The 21,875-nt window shown below is 39.7% G+C and overlaps 6 protein-coding genes and 2 non-coding genes across 11 annotated transcripts; 3 read left to right on the top strand and 5 right to left on the bottom strand.

Annotated features, from left to right (window-relative positions):
- LOC112195435 (L-type lectin-domain containing receptor kinase VIII.2) lies at positions 1–1,542 on the top strand. The gene has a single exon (XM_024335874.2). The coding sequence runs from the start codon at positions 202–204 to the stop codon at positions 1,234–1,236; it is 1,035 nt and encodes a 344-aa protein (XP_024191642.1). The 5' UTR covers positions 1–201; the 3' UTR covers positions 1,237–1,542.
- A 771-nt stretch (positions 1,543–2,313) lies between these two features.
- Positions 2,314–5,100, bottom strand: LOC112193233 (tubulin beta-1 chain). The gene is made up of 3 exons (XM_024333304.2): positions 4,619–5,100; positions 4,266–4,535; positions 2,314–3,199 (listed from the first exon to the last, which is right to left on the bottom strand). Exons 1-3 carry the CDS (start codon positions 5,010–5,012, stop codon positions 2,520–2,522), a joined length of 1,344 nt encoding a protein of 447 aa, XP_024189072.1. The 5' UTR covers positions 5,013–5,100; the 3' UTR covers positions 2,314–2,519.
- A 4,268-nt stretch (positions 5,101–9,368) lies between these two features.
- LOC112195617 lies at positions 9,369–9,466 on the bottom strand. The gene has a single exon (XR_002934672.1). It is a non-coding gene; the product is annotated as a small nucleolar RNA snoR27 (small nucleolar RNA).
- Positions 9,467–9,549: 83 nt separating this feature from the next.
- Positions 9,550–9,640, bottom strand: LOC112195616. The gene has a single exon (XR_002934671.1). It is a non-coding gene; the product is annotated as a small nucleolar RNA snoR26 (small nucleolar RNA).
- A 1,043-nt stretch (positions 9,641–10,683) lies between these two features.
- On the top strand, positions 10,684–11,551 carry LOC112194722 (heme-binding-like protein At3g10130, chloroplastic). Its single transcript, XM_024334940.2, has one exon. The coding sequence runs from the start codon at positions 10,831–10,833 to the stop codon at positions 11,431–11,433; it is 603 nt and encodes a 200-aa protein (XP_024190708.2). The 5' UTR covers positions 10,684–10,830; the 3' UTR covers positions 11,434–11,551.
- A 238-nt stretch (positions 11,552–11,789) lies between these two features.
- LOC112194723 lies at positions 11,790–12,901 on the bottom strand. Of its 4 annotated transcripts, none has more exons than XM_024334943.2 (2): positions 12,456–12,901; positions 11,790–12,272 (listed from the first exon to the last, which is right to left on the bottom strand). In XM_024334943.2, exon 2 carries the CDS (start codon positions 12,270–12,272, stop codon positions 12,039–12,041), a length of 234 nt encoding a protein of 77 aa, XP_024190711.1. In that variant the 5' UTR covers positions 12,456–12,901; the 3' UTR covers positions 11,790–12,038. The 4 variants fall into 4 exon arrangements, with proteins under 4 accessions (XP_024190711.1, XP_024190712.1, XP_024190710.1 ...); XM_024334944.2 differs by having other exon boundaries at positions 12,479–12,900; XM_024334942.2 differs by having other exon boundaries at positions 11,790–12,275; positions 12,456–12,899.
- LOC112194721 (fructokinase-like 1, chloroplastic) lies at positions 12,762–14,605 on the top strand. The gene is made up of 2 exons (XM_024334939.2): positions 12,762–13,579; positions 13,713–14,605. Exons 1-2 carry the CDS (start codon positions 12,809–12,811, stop codon positions 14,403–14,405), a joined length of 1,464 nt encoding a protein of 487 aa, XP_024190707.1. The 5' UTR covers positions 12,762–12,808; the 3' UTR covers positions 14,406–14,605.
- A 109-nt stretch (positions 14,606–14,714) lies between these two features.
- LOC112194720 (O-fucosyltransferase 19) lies at positions 14,715–18,585 on the bottom strand. Its single transcript, XM_024334938.2, has 8 exons — positions 17,612–18,585; positions 16,985–17,057; positions 16,824–16,894; positions 16,620–16,708; positions 16,395–16,527; positions 16,076–16,308; positions 15,511–15,987; positions 14,715–15,413 (listed from the first exon to the last, which is right to left on the bottom strand). The coding sequence occupies exons 1-8, from the start codon at positions 18,272–18,274 to the stop codon at positions 15,167–15,169; spliced, it is 1,986 nt and encodes a 661-aa protein (XP_024190706.1). The 5' UTR covers positions 18,275–18,585; the 3' UTR covers positions 14,715–15,166.
- Positions 18,586–21,875: the final 3,290 nt, after the last annotated feature.

The raw sequence follows: 21,875 nt of genomic DNA, 5'->3' as shown, positions 1-21,875 counted from the left end.
TGAACAGTGTTTTTGCAGGAACAGAGTAAACCTATTTAATTTTCACAACCTCCAACCCAACCAACCTCCCCACCTTATTCTTTACTTTCCTCCCTTCAAACCCTAGTAATAACTCACCTTTAATATGCAATTGCCTCTCTTCCACTACACCTAGAAAGCAGAAACCCCCTGACCCAGATTCAGCTCAAACCCATCTCAGCCATGGTCTCATTATCCATTTCCACTCACTTAGCCGCTTTTTCCCTGCTCATTTTCACCCTCAGAGCCTCAGCTGCAGACTCAAATTCCTCATTTTCTTTCACTAAGTTTGGTAAAGATCCAAACTTTGAGTCCAATATTGCTCTGTATGGAGATGCCAAGATTGCTAATGGTGCAGTTCAGCTCACTAGTTCTGGGCGAGTCATGTACAAGAAACCCCTCAAGCTTGGTGAAGGTAAGCCTCAGAAATCAGTGTCTTTTTCCAGTCACTTCACTCTGTCTATGTCCAAAGAAAATGGGGATGGTTTGGCCTTTGTTATAGTTCCAAGTGGTTTCAATCTTAGCCTGTTTGGTAATAGCTCTTTTGGGCTTGAAATGGGGTATGGGAAAAGTAAATTGAAGGTTGTTGCAGTTAAGTTGAAGTATGATTACTTGGTTGGTAAGGTCCATGTGGGGATTGATGTGGGTAGTTCTGTATCAGCTAGAGTTAACAATGCTTCAGCTATCAAATTGAATCTAACTAGTGGTGATAGAACAAATGCTTGGATTGATTATGAAGCGGGTTCGAAAAGAGTTGAAGTGAGATTGAGTCAATTGGGTGGTTTAAGGCCAGCTGATCCTTTGCTGTGGTACCCAATTGACTTGTCGAAATTGTGGGGAGATGAGAAAGTGTTTGTAGGCTTAAGCGCGCAGAATAGGAACTCTTCTCAAACTTGTTCCATATATTCTTGGAGCTTCGAGCAAAGGCATGTTCCGGACTGGATGCATTCAGAGCCACTAGATCCTAAGACCTTATCTAAGAGCTCGAAACCGGTGACAGTTGAGAAGAGAAAGGATTGTGTATTGAGGGCTGTTGCTGCAATGGTTCTCGGAGTTGCTTGTGGAGCATTGGCATCATACATTGTGTTGTATTTGTGGAGAGTCTTTGGTAATAGGCGTCCGGTGGTGCCAGAAGAGTATGCAATGCAGCCTCAACAATTCGAGTACAAGAAAATGAAGGTAGTGGTAGATAAATCCATCGAAGATGGAAAGCAGTAGAAGGCTCATTGTGTGTTGCGTTGTAAATCAGTAATTCTTTTCCCCCTTTGTTTTGCTTTGTATTTTCAGTTTTTCTTGTGTTATTACTTGTAGTTGTAGTAACATGCCAGTAGATTGTCAAAATGTAGTAGGTTTGGTGCATAGTTTTTCTAATGTTGGAGCAGTGGGATTCCACTTTGAACTGACTGAAAAATTCATGGTTGAAACCCCACTGTTCTGTTAAATAACTCCGCATGGTGTGCTGGTAACTGCTTAAATTGTTTGCAAGCATTTGTTTGAAATCAATTTATCCATTTCTGATGACAAGCTTGCTCCGTTTGGAGCTATCATGATTCCAGCGAAGGTCCATATATTCTGTTTGCAAGTTTTTGATATTACAAAGATGCAGATGCATGTTCTAATCTGAGAGGCCAGTCTCTTACTCGTTGGTCTTACGTGCAAGAACAATAGCTCTTTCTATTTGTCCAGAAAAAAAAACTCCACTCTTTGCATTTTTATTTTTTAGGGTTCCCAAGCCTCTTTCAGCATCCTCTTTGTACTTTGTAGTTCTAATAAATATCCCAATATCTTTCTGTAAAATTTCCCAAAGGACTTCTGTAAGCAGGTAATTTTTAGATCGTCGGAACTGTAAATCACATCCATGTTCAGCTCCGTCCCGACACAGCCTTGATTAAAATGGTAGATGAGAAGCTTCAGGTCAAGTAATTGTTCAGCACTTAAAGCCTAAAGGCTGCAGGTCAAGTAACCGTTCAGCCTATATTATCTACGCGACTCAATTGAGCATAAAAAACACGAGAGGTGCGTCAACAGAACAGCTCAATTTCATTCAAGTAACATAATCGATGCAATATGCATTATCAAACAGCCAATGAATCAACATTGGAATTTCATCATTGCCAAACAAATCACTCAGAAACCCCTCCCTATATCATTTGGGCATATTCCTCCAAGATAAGTCGCTACCTTGGATTCATAGGCTCAAAATGCCAAGCACCCATTGAACCTATAGTCTCTTGAAAAGAGCAATAGAACAATTAAAAACAGTAAAATTTGATGATTTCATCCAAAAAGAGCATATTACTACTTTAAAATGATTCATATTACCATATAACAGATCTGAGTTTACCCAAGTACAGAACTAATAAGAACAAAATGCAGAAACCAACTTTAGTTTTTAACAATATTAAGAGCTACTACTGGGAACAACCCCTAGCATTGCAAAACACCAACAACAGGAAGTTGCAGCATCACTTCACACATCAGAATTCAGGATGCTCATAACCTTACATCTCCTGAGCTTCTTCTTCCTCTTCCTCTTCATAGTACTCATCCTCCTCAGCTGTTGCATCCTGGTACTGCTGATACTCTGAAACAAGATCATTCATGTTGCTTTCAGCCTCTGTGAACTCCATCTCATCCATGCCTTCACCAGTGTACCAATGCAAGAAAGCCTTCCTCCTGAACATAGCAGTGAACTGCTCACTCACACGACGGAACATCTCCTGAATTGAAGTTGAGTTTCCAATGAAGGTTGATGCCATCTTCAAGCCTGTCGGTGGGATATCACAAACAGTGGACTTGACATTGTGGGGAATCCACTCCACAAAGTATGAAGAGTTCTTGTTCTGAACATTGCTCATTTGATCATCGACTTCCTTGGTGCTCATCTTTCCCCTGAACATGGCTGAGGCAGTGAGATAGCGACCATGGCGAGGGTCAGCTGCGCACATCATGTTCTTAGAATCCCACATTTGCTGAGTGAGTTCTGGCACAGTCAAGGCTCTGTACATCTGTGAACCACGAGAGGTCAAAGGAGCAAAACCCACCATGAAAAAGTGGAGACGGGGGAATGGAATGAGATTGACAGCCAACTTTCTGAGGTCAGAGTTGAGTTGCCCAGGGAACCTCAAACAGCAAGTCACACCAGACATGGTAGCAGAAATCAAATGGTTCAAATCCCCAACTGTACAAAACATAATCAATAATCAGAACTCCAATCCGAATATCAAATGAAATCAAATTACGTATAAACATGTTTATATATCAAAATACCAATTCGACAATTAAAGTATATCAGTCTGTACCAACATGACCATATATCAAACACCAATTCAATAATAAAAGGATATCACAATTTGTACAAACATAACCATATATAAAATACCCATCCAATAATCAAATGGTATCACAGTTTGCACCAACATAAATATATACCCGAAACCTAATTCCACAATCAAAAGATAGCACAGTTGTACCGACATAAACATATACCAGAATTTCAATTCGATAATCAAAGGATATCACAGTTTATACTAGAGCTGTCACTCGATCGGTTCGAATCGGTTATAGGTATTACCAACTTCAAAACCAAAGCTTTCGGTTTCAAAACTGAGTTACCAATTACCAACCAAAATTTTCTGTTTTTAATTATATCTACCAAATTCGGTATTTCGGTGTTCGGTATTACCAACTTTAGAATAACTAATTCTTTATAATATAAATTAGAATGAACAAAACTAGGTTTTTGAATTTTATAGTCATAAACGTTGTATTCATCTACTAATTATAGCTTTCTTTTGTATATATGACATCAAGTTCTAGCAATTTTCAATAAAACTAGGTTATACTAGGTTACTTAAAATACATATACTATTAATGTAGTATATGTAGTAATGTTCATACTATTATAAAAGTTTTTATGTTTATTTCTTAATATACATGTATGTGTATTGAAAATTGTAGTATATAAATCTAATATTTAGATAATCGGTAGATTCGGTATTTATCAAAACCAAACCAACTTTTTTGGTAATTTTCAATTTCGGTTTTATCGGTCTCGGTTACCAAAAAGTCAGTTTACCAAACCTAAAATATCGGTTGGTATTCGGTCGGTTTAGTAATTACCAAACCAAGTGGTAGCCCTAGTTTATACCAAAACAAACATATTCCAAATCTTCACAGTTTGCAGCCACATAAACATACATCAGAATCCCAATCAAGATTATAATAGAATGGGAATAGGATCTTACAGCTTGGGGTACTGAGCTTGAGTGTGCGGAAGCAAATGTCATAGAGAGCTTCGTTATCAAGAACCATACACTCATCCGCATTCTCAACAAGCTGGTGCACAGACAAGGTAGCATTATAGGGCTCAACCACCGTATCGGAGACTTTCGGTGACGGAAACACAGAGAAAGTGAGCATCATCCTGTCAGGGTATTCCTCCCTGATTTTCGAAATCAACAAAGTCCCCATGCCAGATCCAGTTCCTCCTCCAAGCGAATGGCACACCTGAAACCCTACATTCCAAACAACCAAACCCTAAGCACACCAATCCAAACAAGAAGACCACAAAAAGAGAGTGAGGAATTTGATCGAATACCTTGTAGGCAATCACAGTTCTCGGCCTCCTTGCGAACCACATCAAGAACCGAGTCGATCAGCTCAGCTCCTTCGGTGTAGTGACCCTTGGCCCAGTTGTTTCCGGCGCCGGACTGGCCGAAGACGAAGTTGTCAGGGCGGAAGATCTGACCGTACGGACCAGATCTGACGCTGTCCATGGTGCCAGGCTCGAGATCCATGAGCACAGCCCTGGGGACGAACCTGCCGCAACTGGCCTCGTTGTAGTAGACATTGATCCTCTCAAGCTGAAGCGCGGAGTCGCCTTCGTACCTGCCGGTGCCGTCGATGCCGTGCTCGGCGCAGACGACCTCCCAGAACTTGGCTCCGATCTGGTTGCCGCACTGGCCTCCCTGGATGTGAAGAATCTCACGCATCTTGGCTAAGTGAGATTCGAAATTCAGAGATTGAAGAAAGGAGAGAGAATCGCAGAGAGAGAGAGAGAGAGAGAGGAGAGTGAAATGAGAGAAGAGGGTGGGGACGGGTTGGGGTTATATAAAAGGATAGGAACGGTACGATTGGAATGGAAAAGCGGGAAATGGTTTGGGGAATAGAAGATGGAGGGCTGGGATTTGGGGTTGGGGTTTGGGTTTTGAAATTTGAATTTTGAAATACCAGGCTGGATGTGGGAGATATTTTGGCTCTTTTTGGATGTGGGATTGAGACAGATAAGGGTTTTTTAATTATTCAGCTGGGATTTAATCATTTAAATGGAGCGTACCTGCGAAAAGGAAAGAAATTCAAAATAATATGGTCTGGTCAATAATTATAATTATATGGTAGTAAATTTAAGTGGAGAGGTCTAATCAAACGGACGGACCTATAGCGTTTGCTTTGGTCATTTCTAACGGTTAAAAAGAAGATAAATTCTTAGGCGGAGTTTCCCACTATGTGGATTTATGGTCATCCAATCAAAATAAAGGAAATTTTCCATCTTTTCTGAAAATGTCTCTGCTCTCTAAAGTGCAATACTCAAAATACTCCCCTGCTGGACAGTGATCGATCTTCCCCACCATGTGTCAGTGCGGGTGCCCTACGCAAGATTCTCTCTAAAAAGAAAAGAAGAGTGAGTGGGAACCTATTATTATATATTCTTTCAATATTATAGTTGATATCCAAATCATGAAATGAATAAAGCATTGAACTTGTACAAAGAAACAAAAACAACATCTTTTTTTTTTTTTATACAAAAAGAGTATATTAAAATTTAAAAGAGATGGAAGGCTCGAAGGCATCCACAGTTTATGAAGACAAATAGTAAGGCATCCTAAATTTGCAAAAATATTAGCTACGAAGTTTGTCTCTCTAAACACATGCTTGAAAGTAATATAAGAGAACATCAACGCAATGAACTTGAGGTCTTGAATGATCTTGACAAAAAAATAAAAACAGCATGTCAAGGAAAATCATAACTCTATGAATGATGAATAACAAATCTTTATAAGTTAGCTTTCATGTGAAAATGAATGAAAGAAATGCTATTGGATGATCGAATGAGCTCAAAATTTGATTTTCGAATTAAAGAATGACCTTCGATACACTCAATGAGGGTTACGTAATCACCTTCTACTTGATACTCGACATATATTGATAAATATGTAGACCGTGCCAGAGACCATCTCTAATGCCCTAAACCATCACCAACCACAATGCAAGCGGAACCAATGTCCTAGAACCAGCAAGAATCATTGAACCATATGAATCGTGGAAAATAATACCAACAGAAGCCTTGTTTTGCTACTTGCTAGAATATCAAGCCATCAAAATTTGAGCGTGACAAGTTGAATCCAATTAACGATCATGGGCAAAGAGACGGTTCTTGAAATTGAGCAACCTTTTAGTAGTTTGAACCAAAAGAATCAGCAAACTTTTAGTAGTTTGAACCAAAAGAATAAGCAAACGTGATCACCATATCCTAGTACTTACAAATGTCATTGTTATGCATATTAGAGCATCTCCAACAGTAAAATCTATTTTTTAGCTAAATCATCTCAAGTTAAATTTAGGTAGTAAATTTCTAACTTTTGCTCCAACAGTGTTATTGAACGTGAAGTGTTTAGTTTTTTGTTATTTTCTCTCTCCTCCCTAGCTAAATTTAGCTAGAGATTTTAGTAAAAGTCAAATTTGAGTGCTAAACTATATCAAATTAGGTAAACTTTTAACTTTTTGTTGAAATAGCTCGTCTGTTAGAGATGCCTTTTGAAACAAATGAGCAAAATTTTACTTTTCAATCGATATTGATATCAATATTTACAACCTTAAATACATTGTTTTAGTTAAGACTTTTGTTATTATTTTAGAAAATTCTCATGATGCTTATTGTAATCCGAAGTTTAGACAACATGTCCCCCCCCCCCCCCTCCAATGTCTTCATTAATTAAGATTTGAGAGCTATCGCATTGACTCTTATTTAAAAAAAAAAAAAAACCAACCATTTTTCTTATCCTCACTGATTTTCACCCATTTGAAATTGAAGCTAAATTTCAGTTGTTGTGGAACATCCTTCTATAACCTAACATTTCGTTACACCAAGTAGAATTTATTCGTATTGCTTATACTCTGTTAAGAGAGCTCAGATCAAAGAGTAACAAACTCGAGGGATCTTGATGTTGATGAATAACCCGTCAAAACTTCTCTAGTGAGAGAGTCTACCTTCTCTCTAAACAAACCAAACCCGCTTCCCCAGTTTTCCTCCCCCTTCTCTCTTGCTAGATCTAGATCTATATTGATCTTGATCATCGGCTTGAGAGTCGGGGGCGGCACCGATCTACAATTTTCCCAGGGATCTTCCCTCTTCTGAGGCTTTATGCCTCTTATCTCGGCTTTCCCTTTCAAGTCTGCTCCATCTAGCCTCCCATCTCCACTCCCACCATGCTTTTTCCTCTCCCTCCTTCCCCTCATTCGTTTCTTTTCCCATCTCTTCACCCTCTGTGTTGTTGTTCCTTGAACACCATCTAAAGATGTCTTATTGTTCTGTTGCCTCTGTCAATTTCCCTTTATCATTTACAACCACTATCACAGTTGCCCTTTAGTGCGTTTAGGCAGCTCTTCGGAGCGTTTACCTTCGATACACGAAGGAGTTCACCACGCAATTACTTATGGTATTTGCGGATCTCATCATCCCATCAGGGCCGGCCTTGCCCAAGGGCGGGCTTGGCGACGACCCAGGGCCCAAGTGAGAGGGGGGCACAAATTTTTTTTTTTAAATAAGGTTATATATATATATAAATTATATATAGTATATGTCGACGGTAAACAAAAAAAAAATTGCTTTGTTCCCAAACGCAGTGTCTTCTCTTCTCCTCTCCTCACTTCGAAATGGTTTTCTCTTCTCCTCACTTTGAGAATTGTACACACAATTATAGCAGACGAATTTCAAGAGTCTCTTAACTCTCTCTAAAACTTTAAAAACAAACAAATTTCTCTTGAAATATTGGGGTTTCAATGGTTATTCAATCAAGCAATTTATTTTCATCATCTGTCACCTCCTCTCAATCTTTCTCTCCTATATTTTTCTCTTCTTCTACGGTGATCAGACACAATTTTTGGCATTCCATCGATTCAGGCTGCAATAGAGATTGATCAAAATAGGTATCGTTAAATTGGGTGTTCTTTAATTTTTTTTTTTTTTATGGTGGGTGTTCTTCAATTTTTAAATTCATTTAAATTTTGGACATTATAAGTTCTATTACTGGCATTTTGTGGTATTTGTTGATTATTCTAACAACTATTATAAATTTTTGTGCCTGTAATCTCAAAATCTGGACTATACTATCACCGCTGATGTTCAATTTGCAGCTTTCAACATCCTTAATCAGGTAATTACAGGTTCAATCTATACTGAACACTAGAAGATCGACTTTTTTTTTCCCCTACAATGGATTTTTTTTTTTTTTTTTTTTTTTTTGCTCTCTTTCTCTACAAACATAGCATATTTAGATGCATTAATTGGAAGTCAGAAGTTGCAGGTTGATATGTTGATGCATACGTCTTTACAATTGCTACATCGCAATCCTTGTTTTATTGTTCTGTGCTCGAATGTTTATCGTTTAAAGTTGTACTGTTTTACATATGAATATATATGGGTAGTTAGGTACCAGATTTTTTTTTGCCCGGGGCATCAAAATCCTCAAGACCGGCCCTGCACCCCATGATTCCTTGGTACTTTCTCGGTGGTTGCTTATCTCCGACTGTTCGATGACAATCGAAGGGATGCTTTTGGTACAGCTTGTTCGATGCCTATTCCGCATCGTGGAAGTTGGATCTGGGTATGCTATTGTATTGGAGCTCGTAGTTTGTGTTCGTTTTTCTCAGTTTTATTTGGTTTAGTTTGGATGGGACCCTCTTGTTGGTTGTTTAATGAAGTTGTTTCCCTTGCCAAACAAAAAAAGTCGAGGGATCTTCAAACATAATTTTTGCAACCTTTGCATTGTTATTCAAACATTTCTAATGATTAGAGCGACCCAATTTTTCAGTTGTTTAGCACCTAGTTCAATTTTACACTAACGAAGCTTTCGTCCACAAAAGCCAGAGAAAGGCTACTAGAAATCATGTCGCAAATACTCGGAAGCAAATGCACGTATAGCTCCTACAATCAAAAGAGTTGATGCAGACTAGTAATTTAGTCTCGGAAGGTAGTCCAGGGAATTGAAGACCAAAAACAAGGAATATAAATACTACCAGCAGTAAACACTTTTAAAACCAAAATCCAAAAACAGGATATAAAAAAAGAAATGAGATCTCAGTAACTTGATAGTATCTTCAATTCCCAGAACGAATTCTGGGAAGTTGCAGATAGATAACGCAGATTTATTAACATCATCGATCCAGAAAGAACAAAAAGATGGGAGTAAAACAAACTCATATATTACTAGACTTATGAATCAAATCAAAACTAGAAAGAAAAAAACGAAACAGCATCTCAGATTCAAATTCCCCATAGTTTTCTTCACGGGCAATCATAGTGCAAGGATAACGAATTAAAGAAAATCATCACCGATGCTCGTTGAAATCTTTCTATAACTAAAAAACCAAACAATCAAAAATTCAACAAGCAAGTAGTAGAGAAGAAAAACTCGTAAACAAATCGGAGAGAATAACTGAGGTCAAAACTGAGATGAGGAGCATAGGAAATCCATGGATATGATGGAAAAAGAGGAAGAGGGTTGGCCGAGTATTGGCGGTTCTACAATCAGGGGACTGTGAATGGTATTCGCAGGCTATTTATAAGGGAGTGATTGGATCAACCCTAGTGATCACACAGTTGGGCCTGCCCTGAACCGGTTTAAGCAAATGTATAGAAGAATTGGGCCCAAATATACAAGGAGACAGGAATTTAATTAAAAAAAAACAATGGTTTACCATTATCCCGGATAGTTTAGTCCTCTTTTTATCTTGGTTTGTTCACTTCACTTGAAAGCTTTAAATACTCGGTTAAGAAGGGTATTTCCATCAAGTAAACCATAAATTTCAACGACTAAAAAAATTTATCCATTACTACTTTCTTTTGTGGTTGAACGCTACATTGATCAAATGATACATTTTTCAATTTTAAACGGCTAATTAATATATAGAGTTTCTACTATGTCCAACAATCGCCTATCATATGAGTACATCGAGCTCCATAATGTTGTCGTTGAAGAACAATAAGGACAAGAACATTGATTTGCCTAACCCAAATCACACCCGAAAAAATCACATGACCTTGATTTCAGACCTCTAAAACTAAGTCGTGAAAATAATGTAATGAGATTATTTTTTTTCAATTACGATGGAGGATGGACAAAGAAGACGGCGAATGGAGCCATTTGCAATGAAGAGGATGTAAAACTCGTTATCTCCAAATGGAGACTCAAAAGGAGAGGAGGAAGTTTGGGAGAGCAAAATCCTACTGCGGTTAGGGAAGGTCGGGTACTGTTCCATTCGGATCCAGAAGGCCCAGAAATGGGCCCATCAAAATGGTGGCCGGACAGTGTCCACGAGTACATCACCAAAATCAGCCACTCGTTCAAGAGTGGACATTTCCAACCTCTTCCACAAGCAATCCCATCAAACGAAAGCCAAAAACAAGAGAAAACCTCCTCTCCAAGCAAAGGATCAATACAAATAGGTTTCTCCCAACAATCCACAGCAAATTCCATCCTCATTCTCTCAAATTTTCACAAGCAAATCACAAACAGAACCCCAAATTCCAACATGGGAATGGTATTTGGAAAAATTGCTGTAGAAACCCCAAAATACCAAGTCCTTAAATCCACAGCCGATTACGAAATCCGGCAATATGCACCATCAGTGGCAGCTCAAGTCACCTATGATCCATCAGTGTTCAATGGCAACAGAGATGGTGGGTTTACTGTGCTGGCCAATTACATAGGCGCTCTTGGCAATCCCCAGAACACCAAGCCTGAGAAGATAGCCATGACTGCTCCAGTCATAACCCAGCAAAGCTCGGCTGAAAAGATCGCCATGACAGCTCCAGTTGTGACGAAAGAAGCTGGGGATGCGAAGACGGTGACAATGCAATTCCTGCTGCCTGCTAAGTATCAGAAGGCGGAGGAGGCGCCGAAGCCGGTGGATGAGAGAGTGGTGATTAGGGAAGTGGGGGAGAGGAAGTATGCGGTGGTGACTTTTAGCGGAGTGGCGTCAGAGCAAGTGGTGGAGGATCGGGTGGAGAAGCTTAAGAGGGCTTTGGAGAAAGATGGGTTTAAGATTATAGGGGAGTATTTGCTGGCGAGGTTTAACCCACCTTGGACCCTGCCTGCATTTAGGACAAATGAGGTTATGATCCCAGTTGAGTGAGTCCTCAGGTTTAGTCGTTTAGGTCCTGCTGTGCTGTTTTGGTTCACATCCAGTAGTATGTAATGACTAATGAGTATGTTTTCAGATAAATAAAAGCTTGTCAGATTGCAGATTAGAATTTCCCCATTTCAATAAATGGTCTTACGACTAATGCAAATAGAGCTTCGTCAATGCCATCTAACATGAAATTTGTAAGCCGATACCAGTATCTGAAAACAACCATAGCAACTACATTTCTGACAAACTAGTAGCGATAGTAGATAAGAGTATTTACACTGACCCAGGTCCGAGTTTGAACCTCCCTCTCCCTCAACATGTTTGATCAAGAAAAGAAAATAGCACACAACGAGCACATCTAACAATTCACAAACTCTCTGCAAAGGATGTACCTTTGACAGAATCAACCAGCAAATAAGAAACAAACAACTCTTGAAACTAATACTCAATTCAGACACTACATCTAGTTTACAACAACAAAGCCATGGATCAAACCACACCCATAAGATAGACTGCAAAGTTATCCCACTGATCATAACCCTTCCTGAATTCTCATTTGGGACTAAAACACAGACCCTGCAAAGATTTTACAATGACAAACACAGGCCTCAACCATATATGAGCTTGAGAATAATAGTTATGAAGTTGAAGAAAACGAGCATAATTCTGAAGTACTGGCAGGCATATATAAGTCCTATAAGCTGCCCCTTCATCGTACTTCGATTCCCTCTTTGAACCTCTAACATGGTCCAACCTCTAGGAGCAAGAAACCGATCCTCGTTCAGAATCGCCAACCCGTTTGCAAATAGCAACATGCCTTGAATCAAAGTCCATAAACCCATCTTCTGCATCAGCGTTTCAATTCAAATTAGAAAGGGTCCAAAATTCAAACCCAAATCATAAACAGGGTATATGATTTTTGAAAGCAAAGTCAGTTCTGATTTCTCAAGCAAAACCAACAAAACCGAACCATCAAACAGAAAATTCAAACTTTCAAATTAAAAGGTGATCGAAATTGAACATACCGCTTAATGAGTTCAAACCTTACCAGCGAGATTTGTTTATAGAGAAGATGAACTTGTTTTCTCCGTTTAAACTTTAAAGCTCTGGCCTTGATTTCGACGACACAGAAACTAAACCCTTTGCTTCGCCACCGGGAAAGGATTCAAGCACTAATTGAGTGACGTCACTCTTCCTGATCCTACGCTGTATGTATCTCCACGTGGAGCGTTTTGATTGATGGAGTGACTAGAGTTACACATTTTGCATTTTAACCCGACCCGACTCCGAGAGCCATTATATCACAACCCGATAAAAATTTTACAGTTGACCATAGCCGCGGCGAAGATGGATAAACCCTGAACCTCTCAGCTCAACCATGGCTTCATTTCACCTCTCTCGCCCACTGGTCTTAAACCCCAGAAGCTTAATTCCTAAGCCCTCCGAAACTCTAAACCCCCATTTCTTCAAGCTTAAACCTTTCAAACCTCACGGGCTAAACCCACTCAGAGCTTCCGGCGAAGACAATGGGAGCATTGAAGAACCCAAGAAGCCCGGTCGCCGAGGCACCAAAAAGGGCCCAACTTCCGCTTCATCTTCACCATCGAAGAAAACCCAGCGCTCCAAAAAAGCCCAGGTCGAAAATGGCCCAGTAGAACTAGAACCCGAATCCTCAGATTCGGAGCTCGAAGATTACGACGACGGCATCGATTTCCCCTACGAAGACCCTCCCTTAGTCTGCTGCTTCGGGGCGGCCCGGAAAGAGTTCGTCCCGACGGTTCGGGTCTCCGACAACCCGATGGACCCGGACATGTACAACCAGTGGAAGATGCTCCAGTGGGACCCGCCGGAGTTCTCGCGTGCCCCGGGCTCGTCGCCGTCCAACGTGGCGATCTCGCACGTGCGGCTCGGCGGTAGAGCGGCTTTCATGGGCAAAGTCGGCGGCGATGAGTTTGGGAGCGAAGTGCTGCTGATGATGAACAAGGAGAAGGTTCAGACACGTGGCGTGAAGATTGATTCGAATGCGAGGACGGCGTGTACTTACATGAAGATTAAGTTTGATGATGAGAAAATGTGGACGGAGACGGTGAAAGAGTCGGCGGAGGATTCCTTGCTCCGGTCAGAGCTCAACCTCGCCGTGCTTAAAGAGGTATGCACACCATGTGTTTGATGAAATGCCTAAACAAGCAATTGTTATTATACAAAGAAAAGCATTGCTATTATCACACTGTTGTTGGGTGTGGATTTTTGGGGTTTAAGCAGGGTTTTGATGTGTTGTGCAGGCTAGAATGTTCCACTTCAGTTCAGAAGTTTTGACATCTGCGACAATGCAACCAACCCTTTTCAGGGCTATAGCTTATGCGAAGAAGTTTGGGGGGCTTGTGTTTTTCGATCCGAATTTGCCATTGCCATTGTGGAAGTCGCGTGACGAGACTAGGGAGTTCATCAAGAGGGCGTGGAATGAGGCGGATGTAATTGAGGTTTCGAGGCAAGAGTTGGAGTTTCTTTTGGATGAAGACTATTACGTGTGGAAGAGGACTTACAGGCCGCAATATTATGCTGAGAACTTTGACCAGACCAAGAAGCGGAGAGATTATTACCATTACACTCCGGAAGAAATAGCTCCGTTGTGGCATGATAAACTTAAGTTTTTGTTCGTGACAGATGGGACGCTTAGAATCCATTACTATTCCCCTTCGTTTCATGGTGTTGTGATTGGAACAGAAGATGTGCTCATTACCCCATTCACTTGCGACAGGACTGGTTCTGGTGATGCTGTTGTAGCAGCGATTATGAGAAAGTTGACCACTTTCCCCGAGATGTATGAAAATCAAGATGTTTGTGAAAGGCAGCTTCGTTTTGCAGTTGCAGCAGGAATTATATCACAGTGGACAGTTGGTGCTGTTAGAGGTTTTCCGACTGAAAGTGCAACTCAAAATCTCAAGGAGCAGGTTTATGTACCCTCAATGTGGTAGTGCAGAGCCAAGCCCTCGAGTACTGTAATGTTGTCATTGTTGAAGATTTTGTCTATTAAGAAATGTGAGAAGATAGGTTGTACCAACTGTAAACTTAGCATTTCAATTCACATCACTATTAGGCGGGCCGTTGTTGTGTAAACTACTAGCAATAGTAACACGATTTTCGTAATATCCATTATCCCTCCAGTTATTTTTAAGTTGTTAAGGTTTCCCAGATCTTTTTACTGAAAGTATTGTCTGTCTATTGCTGATTGATTCTATACAAGTTAACAGCAAGCTAGGCTAGGTAAGGTAAAAGACTAGCAATGACTGAAAGTGGGTCTTCTATTATAACTTTGTATAAAATTACATTCAGCTTCACAAACATGCTCATTTCTCACAATTTTTAGACCCAATCAAAGAAAGAATAATGAATCAATGAATTACTGTAACTCCGTTCTGGGCAACGGCAATTCCTCTGTGCTAATGTAACTAACTGATTTTTTTCCTAACTATACGACACCCCGGCCTTATTTGCTTTCTGAATCGCTTTGCTAAATCCCTAGCCTGTAGCTTCTAGGTACAACATAACCGAAACTTGTACTGCAAATCACACGGGGAAACCTCAAAACTTCTCGACTCAGTCAGCAAGTGAAGTTTCTGTTGTAAGCAAAGAAGCACTTCATTCCAAAGCCCCATTTGAGCTTGCAGTCATTTGAGCAATGGTATGCACTTCTCACAGTATGAGACAAATATTATCACCTACCACCTTATCTTTGCTATGAAACACTTGTGCTCCGTCTCTCATCGGATTTCAGGCGAGCAATGTGCTCCTGGGAGTTGTTACAGATACAACCAGGGAAAGGATTTGCATAAAAATTCTCCTCCAACCTGGGTGACTCTCCTATCTGTCGAACATATGGTGCTCCCAGCCGATCAGAATGCAGAGTTGTAACCGCTGAAGAAAATTCTTCCCATGATAAATCACCCTTATCCAATAGGTCAACCAGTTTCACAAAATTTTGTCTGAAATGAAAATTATGTCATGTTAATAACTAGTTCAAAGCAGGAAGTAGAGTATTTAGAGGTGACACATGAAATGCCTGGTTTATAAACCACCAACCTGTCAGGGTTAATAGTCTTCCGAAATCCTTCATATCTTCTATGTCCTTGTACTGCCTTAGCCATGTTTCCATCGTATGTATATACAAAGACATCACTCTCTAATGCTACTATGTAATCCAAGGCAGCAAGGCGATTTTGATATGGCTTGAAGGGCCTCAACTCTTCTTCTGTTGCAAGAGTGTTATGGGAGAAGACATTAGGATACTCAGAGCGAAATGCAGCCATGCTATTGCTGCCATATATCTCCCCAGCAACAATGTAGATTGTTGTTGTCGACGGGTATCCCATGGCCTTGAGGAACAGGGCTGCCTCTCTGGGGGAAAATGGGCATCCACCTTGGAGTCGTCGCTCTTCACTATCTATCTCTTTCTCCTTCCAATGTTTAACACTGTATCTCATATCCCGAAGTTCCTCATCTTCCTTTGCAGTAAGGTTGTGGCTGCAGCCAGTGAAAGCAAGCATGTCTTTCTCATATCTGCAAATCAAGAATGGTTTTACTTGGTTAAACTGTTAACCTACTACAAAACTATATAATACCAAGAAAATCCATACAACAAAGGTACCTTAAATGAAGAGCAATATATGGATTGCCATTGTTCCTTAATCTATTGACCAAAACTTTCCCAAGATCCTCAATCTCCTTTGTATATCGAAGACCCTCATAATTGGCACGGCACCTCAACCTTTGGATGGAACTTGCAAGTCCATTATTAGCAAGACGCGAATCAGTGTGGGTAAACTTTACAACCTTATGCTTTTTCAACAACGGTATCATTTCTTTTCTGTAATAACTAGCCTGCATATGAAGCATCGTCTTAGACACAATTCCAAAAACTACACAACCAATCAAAAGCCCTATACATTCTCAAGTAAAATCCAAACCTTAGACCAGGAGATGGGAGCCTTCAGAAGGGGCTTTTGAGCTGCATAACGGGTTGGCAAATACTCGATTATCTCAATATCATCTGTTAACACGTCTATGAAGTGTCTCCAGTCAAATATATCTTTAAAACCACTGCACATACATTAGAGCATTTAATCAATAAAATGAAAACAGAGTAAACTAGGAATTCACATCATACAACCCATATTAGCTGACGTAGGTACCTTGGATCAGTCCAAAAAGACTCGTGATCTAGATAAGGAAGCACCAGAGTAGCATTCATTATCCTTGCAACGGCTACCATATCACATATCTGTAACATCAATTGGGTTACTATGTCAGCTCCAAAAAACTTATGACAAACTGGTAAACAAAGGTTTAGGCAAATTATATATTACTGTATGAGAGATTTCAGAAAGGACTCTTACCCCTGTTCTCATTTGATTCAATCCACCATTGGCATGAACAAGGAGATAGCCATTTGTTTTCGATCCTGTTCCTGCAGGAAAATCAATATTTGCAAAAGTCAGATAAAAGTCGATTAATGCTAACGAGCTTGACAAATTCAATAATGGAACAGTAAACTTACTTATCCGATTTCTGGGTCGAGCTATGCATTTGTTAAAATCGTCACTATTTGGTTTCATCCATATTTCTGGAATCTGTAAAAGAGAGTAGATTTCCACATCAATGCCAATAAATCACAGCATTGACTCCACAAGCGACAAACTGACCAACCCAAAAAGAAGAAGCCATCGAAAAAAAAAAAACCCAAAAGGAAGAAACATATGAATTAAAATTGCCATTGAATTTTTCAACTAAACATAGGTCCAAAGGGGTCTGCACCAAAACTGTGCTGACAAATGTAAAACCTTTATAAAAGAAACAAAGTTACATTTTCCTTTTCTCTTTGCTAATTGCAACCCAGAAAGTTTTAGAGCATTAACAGCTAAATGAGCATAATATGGTAAGTAAGTCGATCAAAATTGGAACAGATACAATCATCCTCTCAAACCCATTTGAGCAAACTTAGACATTCCATTAAGAAGAAGAAGAAGAAAAAAAGTCTGCATCAAAACTGTGCAAACAAAGGTAAAACCTATCATTCTTTTTGGGTAATAGAAACCCAGAAAACATTCTCTCATTAGTAGAAAAAGTTACCAGAAATTAAAAATGAAAACTTGAATTAAAAAATGAAAGGAAAAAAACGACTTACCGTATTCTGTTGGTCCAAAAGACGTTTGGGCATGGAGGATTCCGGTTCCGGTTCCGCTTCCGATTCCGATTCCGATTCCGATAACGACATTCTCTCAAAAACCCGTTTGGGCCTGGCCGCCTGGTTCTCAGTGACGGCGTGTTGCGCCACCGTCCCATCATCTTGTAACGTCGCCAGAATCAAAAGCCTCCCCTCCGTCCTGTTCACCCTATCACCAACCTCCACGTGGCCGCCCAGAAACGCGAAGAACACAGAAACAACCGCCATCAACATTAGCGCCCCGAAGATCTTCCTGCCGAGGTTCCTCCCCGACCGGACCGACAACAGCCACGCCTCGGGAACACAAAAGAACACTCTCCTGCGAAGCAGCAGGTACTTGATCACGGGAGAATAATGGTTGCTGTGGAGGTGGGACCCGGCGCCGGACATAGAGCCGTTGCAGCAGGTCGGGCCGCTCTCCTCGTCCTCGTCCGCCGAGGAAACAACCGCGTCCGGGTTTATCTTGCCTACGTTGATGATGTTGGTCGGTGAGGCCAAGGTGGCGGCGGAGGCGTCCATGACGCCATCGGCGACGCGTCGTCTGGTCGTAGTGGGCAGCGCGATGGCGGCCGAGGCGGTGGTCGGGGCATTACCGGCCGTGTTATTAAGGCCACCCGACGACATTGCCTGCCGGCACTGACGTTTGTGAGAAAAAAAACTCACGTTGCCGGATTCGGAGAAAGACCGAGAAAGAACAAAGAGCAAGAATTGCGACGGTTGGGGAATGTGGGTTTTCGTGTTTTTTTTTTTTTTTTTCCGGGTCCGAAATCTTAGGCCACCGGCCCCAGGAGAGAACGGAGGAGATGTTTATATATAAAAGGAAGATGGGTATTATTTTTAATATAATTCAATATTCATAATCCCACTATTTCTGAAACTCTCTCTCTCTTTTTCTCTCTAATGGTGGATCTGCACACGTCTTTAGTTTTCTTCTTTCTCAGAGAGACCAGTTTTTATCGTTCGACGAGCTTGAAGGTTACACTCGAAATGACTGTTTTAGCCCTGACGAGTTTGTTACGGACCTACGGTACGGATCGTGTTTTTTAGGTTAGTGAAAAATTAGTGTGGGCCCGCACTGATTTTCTACATCCCCCTGTAACGGTAATTTTTATCTTTTTTATGTACAGTTAAAATGACGGCGGTTAAGATGCAATTAGACTAAATTACGACCTTAAACTAGGGGGAATTATTAGGTGCTTACATTGACTCATTTTCAGCAAAAAAGAAGAAGAAGGAATTGACTCATTAGTAACTAATCAAGGTGTTTTAACCTTTTAACTTTTAAGTAGCAAATAAATTGTGAAAGAAAAAAGAGATGTACAATTTGTAACGAATTCTTAAAAAATTATTAAATTTGAGTTGGTCATTACTTGGTAGGAGCATTACGACACGACACAATACCACAAACAATTGAGAAGTCAGGTTGATGTTACAAATTAGTAGCTCAATAAAATCATGCCAATTATTTTTAGACAATCGTAACATGAATTTGACACTTGAACCAATTCAACTTGTATTGCGTGAAAGAATTAACAAATTCCTCATTTTTGTCGGTTATGTATTATGTAAATTCATGAACTAGGCTTATAATCTGACTGGCAAAAGAACCGACCTTTTCCTGTATGACAGGACGTGTGATTGATATTCATACCAACATGACTAGTTAACCTAAATCGATCAATTTACATAGAATTTTGAGGTAGCCTAAGCCTTTTTTGGCATTGTGATGGACACAAGTGAACTTAAAGCAAAGCAATGGTAATTTCCCGTTTATCATAAAGTGTAAAATTATTTAGGTTGAACTTTATATAATTTTTTTTACCATATAATTTTAAAATGTAACCATATACTTTTAGAATGTCACTGTATACTACCGAAACATTTCACTTATCCAAAGGTTTAGATTCAACAAATTCATTAGAAATGAATAGACCCATTACCTTCAAATTTGAAAAGTGGAGGCGCACCCTTGATTCCTTTGTCATATAGCGACATGATTTGGACTTGATAACCTGCCCGCTAAGATCAATCATTAAGAAGGCTCTTAATTTTAGGGCACACTCAATAATTCATCATATGGAAACATCCCCTACGTTTACGTATTTTTCCATGTGAGGTGTGACAGGTATGGTATGTTATGTGCCTTTAGGCTTAAGAAAACAACCTTTTTTTGTTCATGTTCAATTTATGTTGTCTAGAATGATACTAATAATTGTTGAGGTCTAATAACGTTGTTAGTGAAGATAGGGATCCACTAAATATGGTAATTGTCATTTCAAGTAGATAGTGGAAAGAACGACATCAAAAAAGCTAGATATGCATGCTCTGCCTTGTGCGTGTACACATTAGAAATTTATAATCTTGTTAATTGTGTTTGATTGGGAATACTATTTTCATTATGCTTTCAGTTTGTGTCCATTTCTTGTATAATATGCATATACATCAAATATCGTGATCCTTTGCAAAATTTCAAGACGTGGGGGCACAAAGTTGTTATGAAATTAATTGTCTTGAAATAATATGTGGCAAGTAACTTGTTCTGATCATGTTCATTTTGTGTACAAGTTAGATAATCTATTTACGATGCATCTTCAATGTGTTTGTTTATCGGATTAATGTTAAAAATTGAGTGTATTTCTTCTTTTAATATGTATTGGTCAGAGATAGATTAGGTCATTAGGGGAAGAGTCATAGGTTATGGTTCTATCTTTTTAAGTCATGTATTAGCGTCTCAGGCACGATTGCCACCAAATAAAAGATATCGTCTAATTTTGAATTTCAATAAAAAATATATATATTGACAAATCAAAACAAAAGAATATCTAGCTTCATCGCTAGGAAAATTCTTATATGTACTGACGATGCAAGTGAATCAGCAGATCTTAACCATTTTTTATTTCAATAATAAAAAAATTTACTTAATATCATCCGACCATTAATTCTCATTGGGACATTGAATACTCTTTCTCATACCCATTTTGCATCATTTAAGACAACAATGACTCATATCTTTCGTCACTTTTCTCATCCTTTTATGTTGTCGTAACTAATATCATGAAGAACAAAGTAGTATTAGATTTCAATAGTTGTTCTCGTTGGATTTCATAGATATTTGATTAGGTCGTTATGGTATTTCTTTTCTAATTTTGGATTCCAGTAGGACGTGTAGTTCACTGGGAACATAGGTTAACAACCATTACGAGTAATATGATAATCGATGTCTACAAAATAAGATTATTTTAATTATGATCGACACGGATGATGATCATTACCAAGAGAAGAACTGTTTCATTTTTACTTAAAAAATTTGATGTAATTTAACGGGTAAGCCACGTCGCCACATCCCAAGTAATCCCGAATGTTTATCATGAGTGAAAATAAAGGCGGGGTACCACGAAGGGTAGTTTGGGCAAAACATTACATCTTGCCGTGCAAATATTGTGTACTGCTACTGCAGCATCCAAGTTTCGGAACGTTCCTCTCATCCACGGTTTCTATTGCTTAGCTGTGTTACTCTGCTATTCATCAACCACGCACACCCCTCTGACTCCATTCTTCTTATAGAAAATTCAACCCTCCACGTGGCGCGGTCACGAGCCCTTTCCCCCCTATTCGACACGACACAGTACGTCGGCTGCCGAGTCAGTTTTTTGTCCCGACATGAGAAATCCGACCGTTAAAAGTGATTATGACGTTCTTCTGATTTTCTAGCCGTTTGATTGAGGGATTGGCGGGAGTCAATCATACGGTCTGGAGGATGGCGGGCGGTGAGGAACTGTAGGTGATCATGGCTGTCTATGTGACGGTGCCGGTTTGCCAAACGGATGAGTGTTTCAACGCGGTTCTGTCGAGCTTGCACGTTCTGTCGTTTACTGGGGTTGTAACGAAATCATCATTTTGGTCCATCATAACTTCATAAGCAATAAGAAAGTAATGGTCCACTACAAAAAAAAAAAAAATAGAATTTTGAGGATTATAAATTAATATCTGTGATTCTGTGATAAAATTAAAATCAAATATATTTAGTTTCGAATAAGCATTTACTTTTCAGTATTTCACCATCTTTATAAAGTGAATATAGTAGCCACAAGTGCACTTTTCGCTAATTGGTGTTTGGTAGAATACATATTTTTTGTAGAGACTCTCGTTATCATCTCGGGATATTCTTCTTATACTTATTGTAATTTGGGGTTCAGGTATCACATATTTGCTCATCTAAGGGACA

The sequence above is a fragment of the Rosa chinensis genome, chromosome 3 (assembly GCF_002994745.2).
Source record: "Rosa chinensis cultivar Old Blush chromosome 3, RchiOBHm-V2, whole genome shotgun sequence".
Classification (NCBI taxonomy): Eukaryota; Viridiplantae; Streptophyta; class Magnoliopsida; order Rosales; family Rosaceae; genus Rosa; species Rosa chinensis.
The sequence above is the reverse complement of the archived record's forward strand: the minus strand, read 5'-3'. Positions and strand labels throughout refer to the sequence as shown.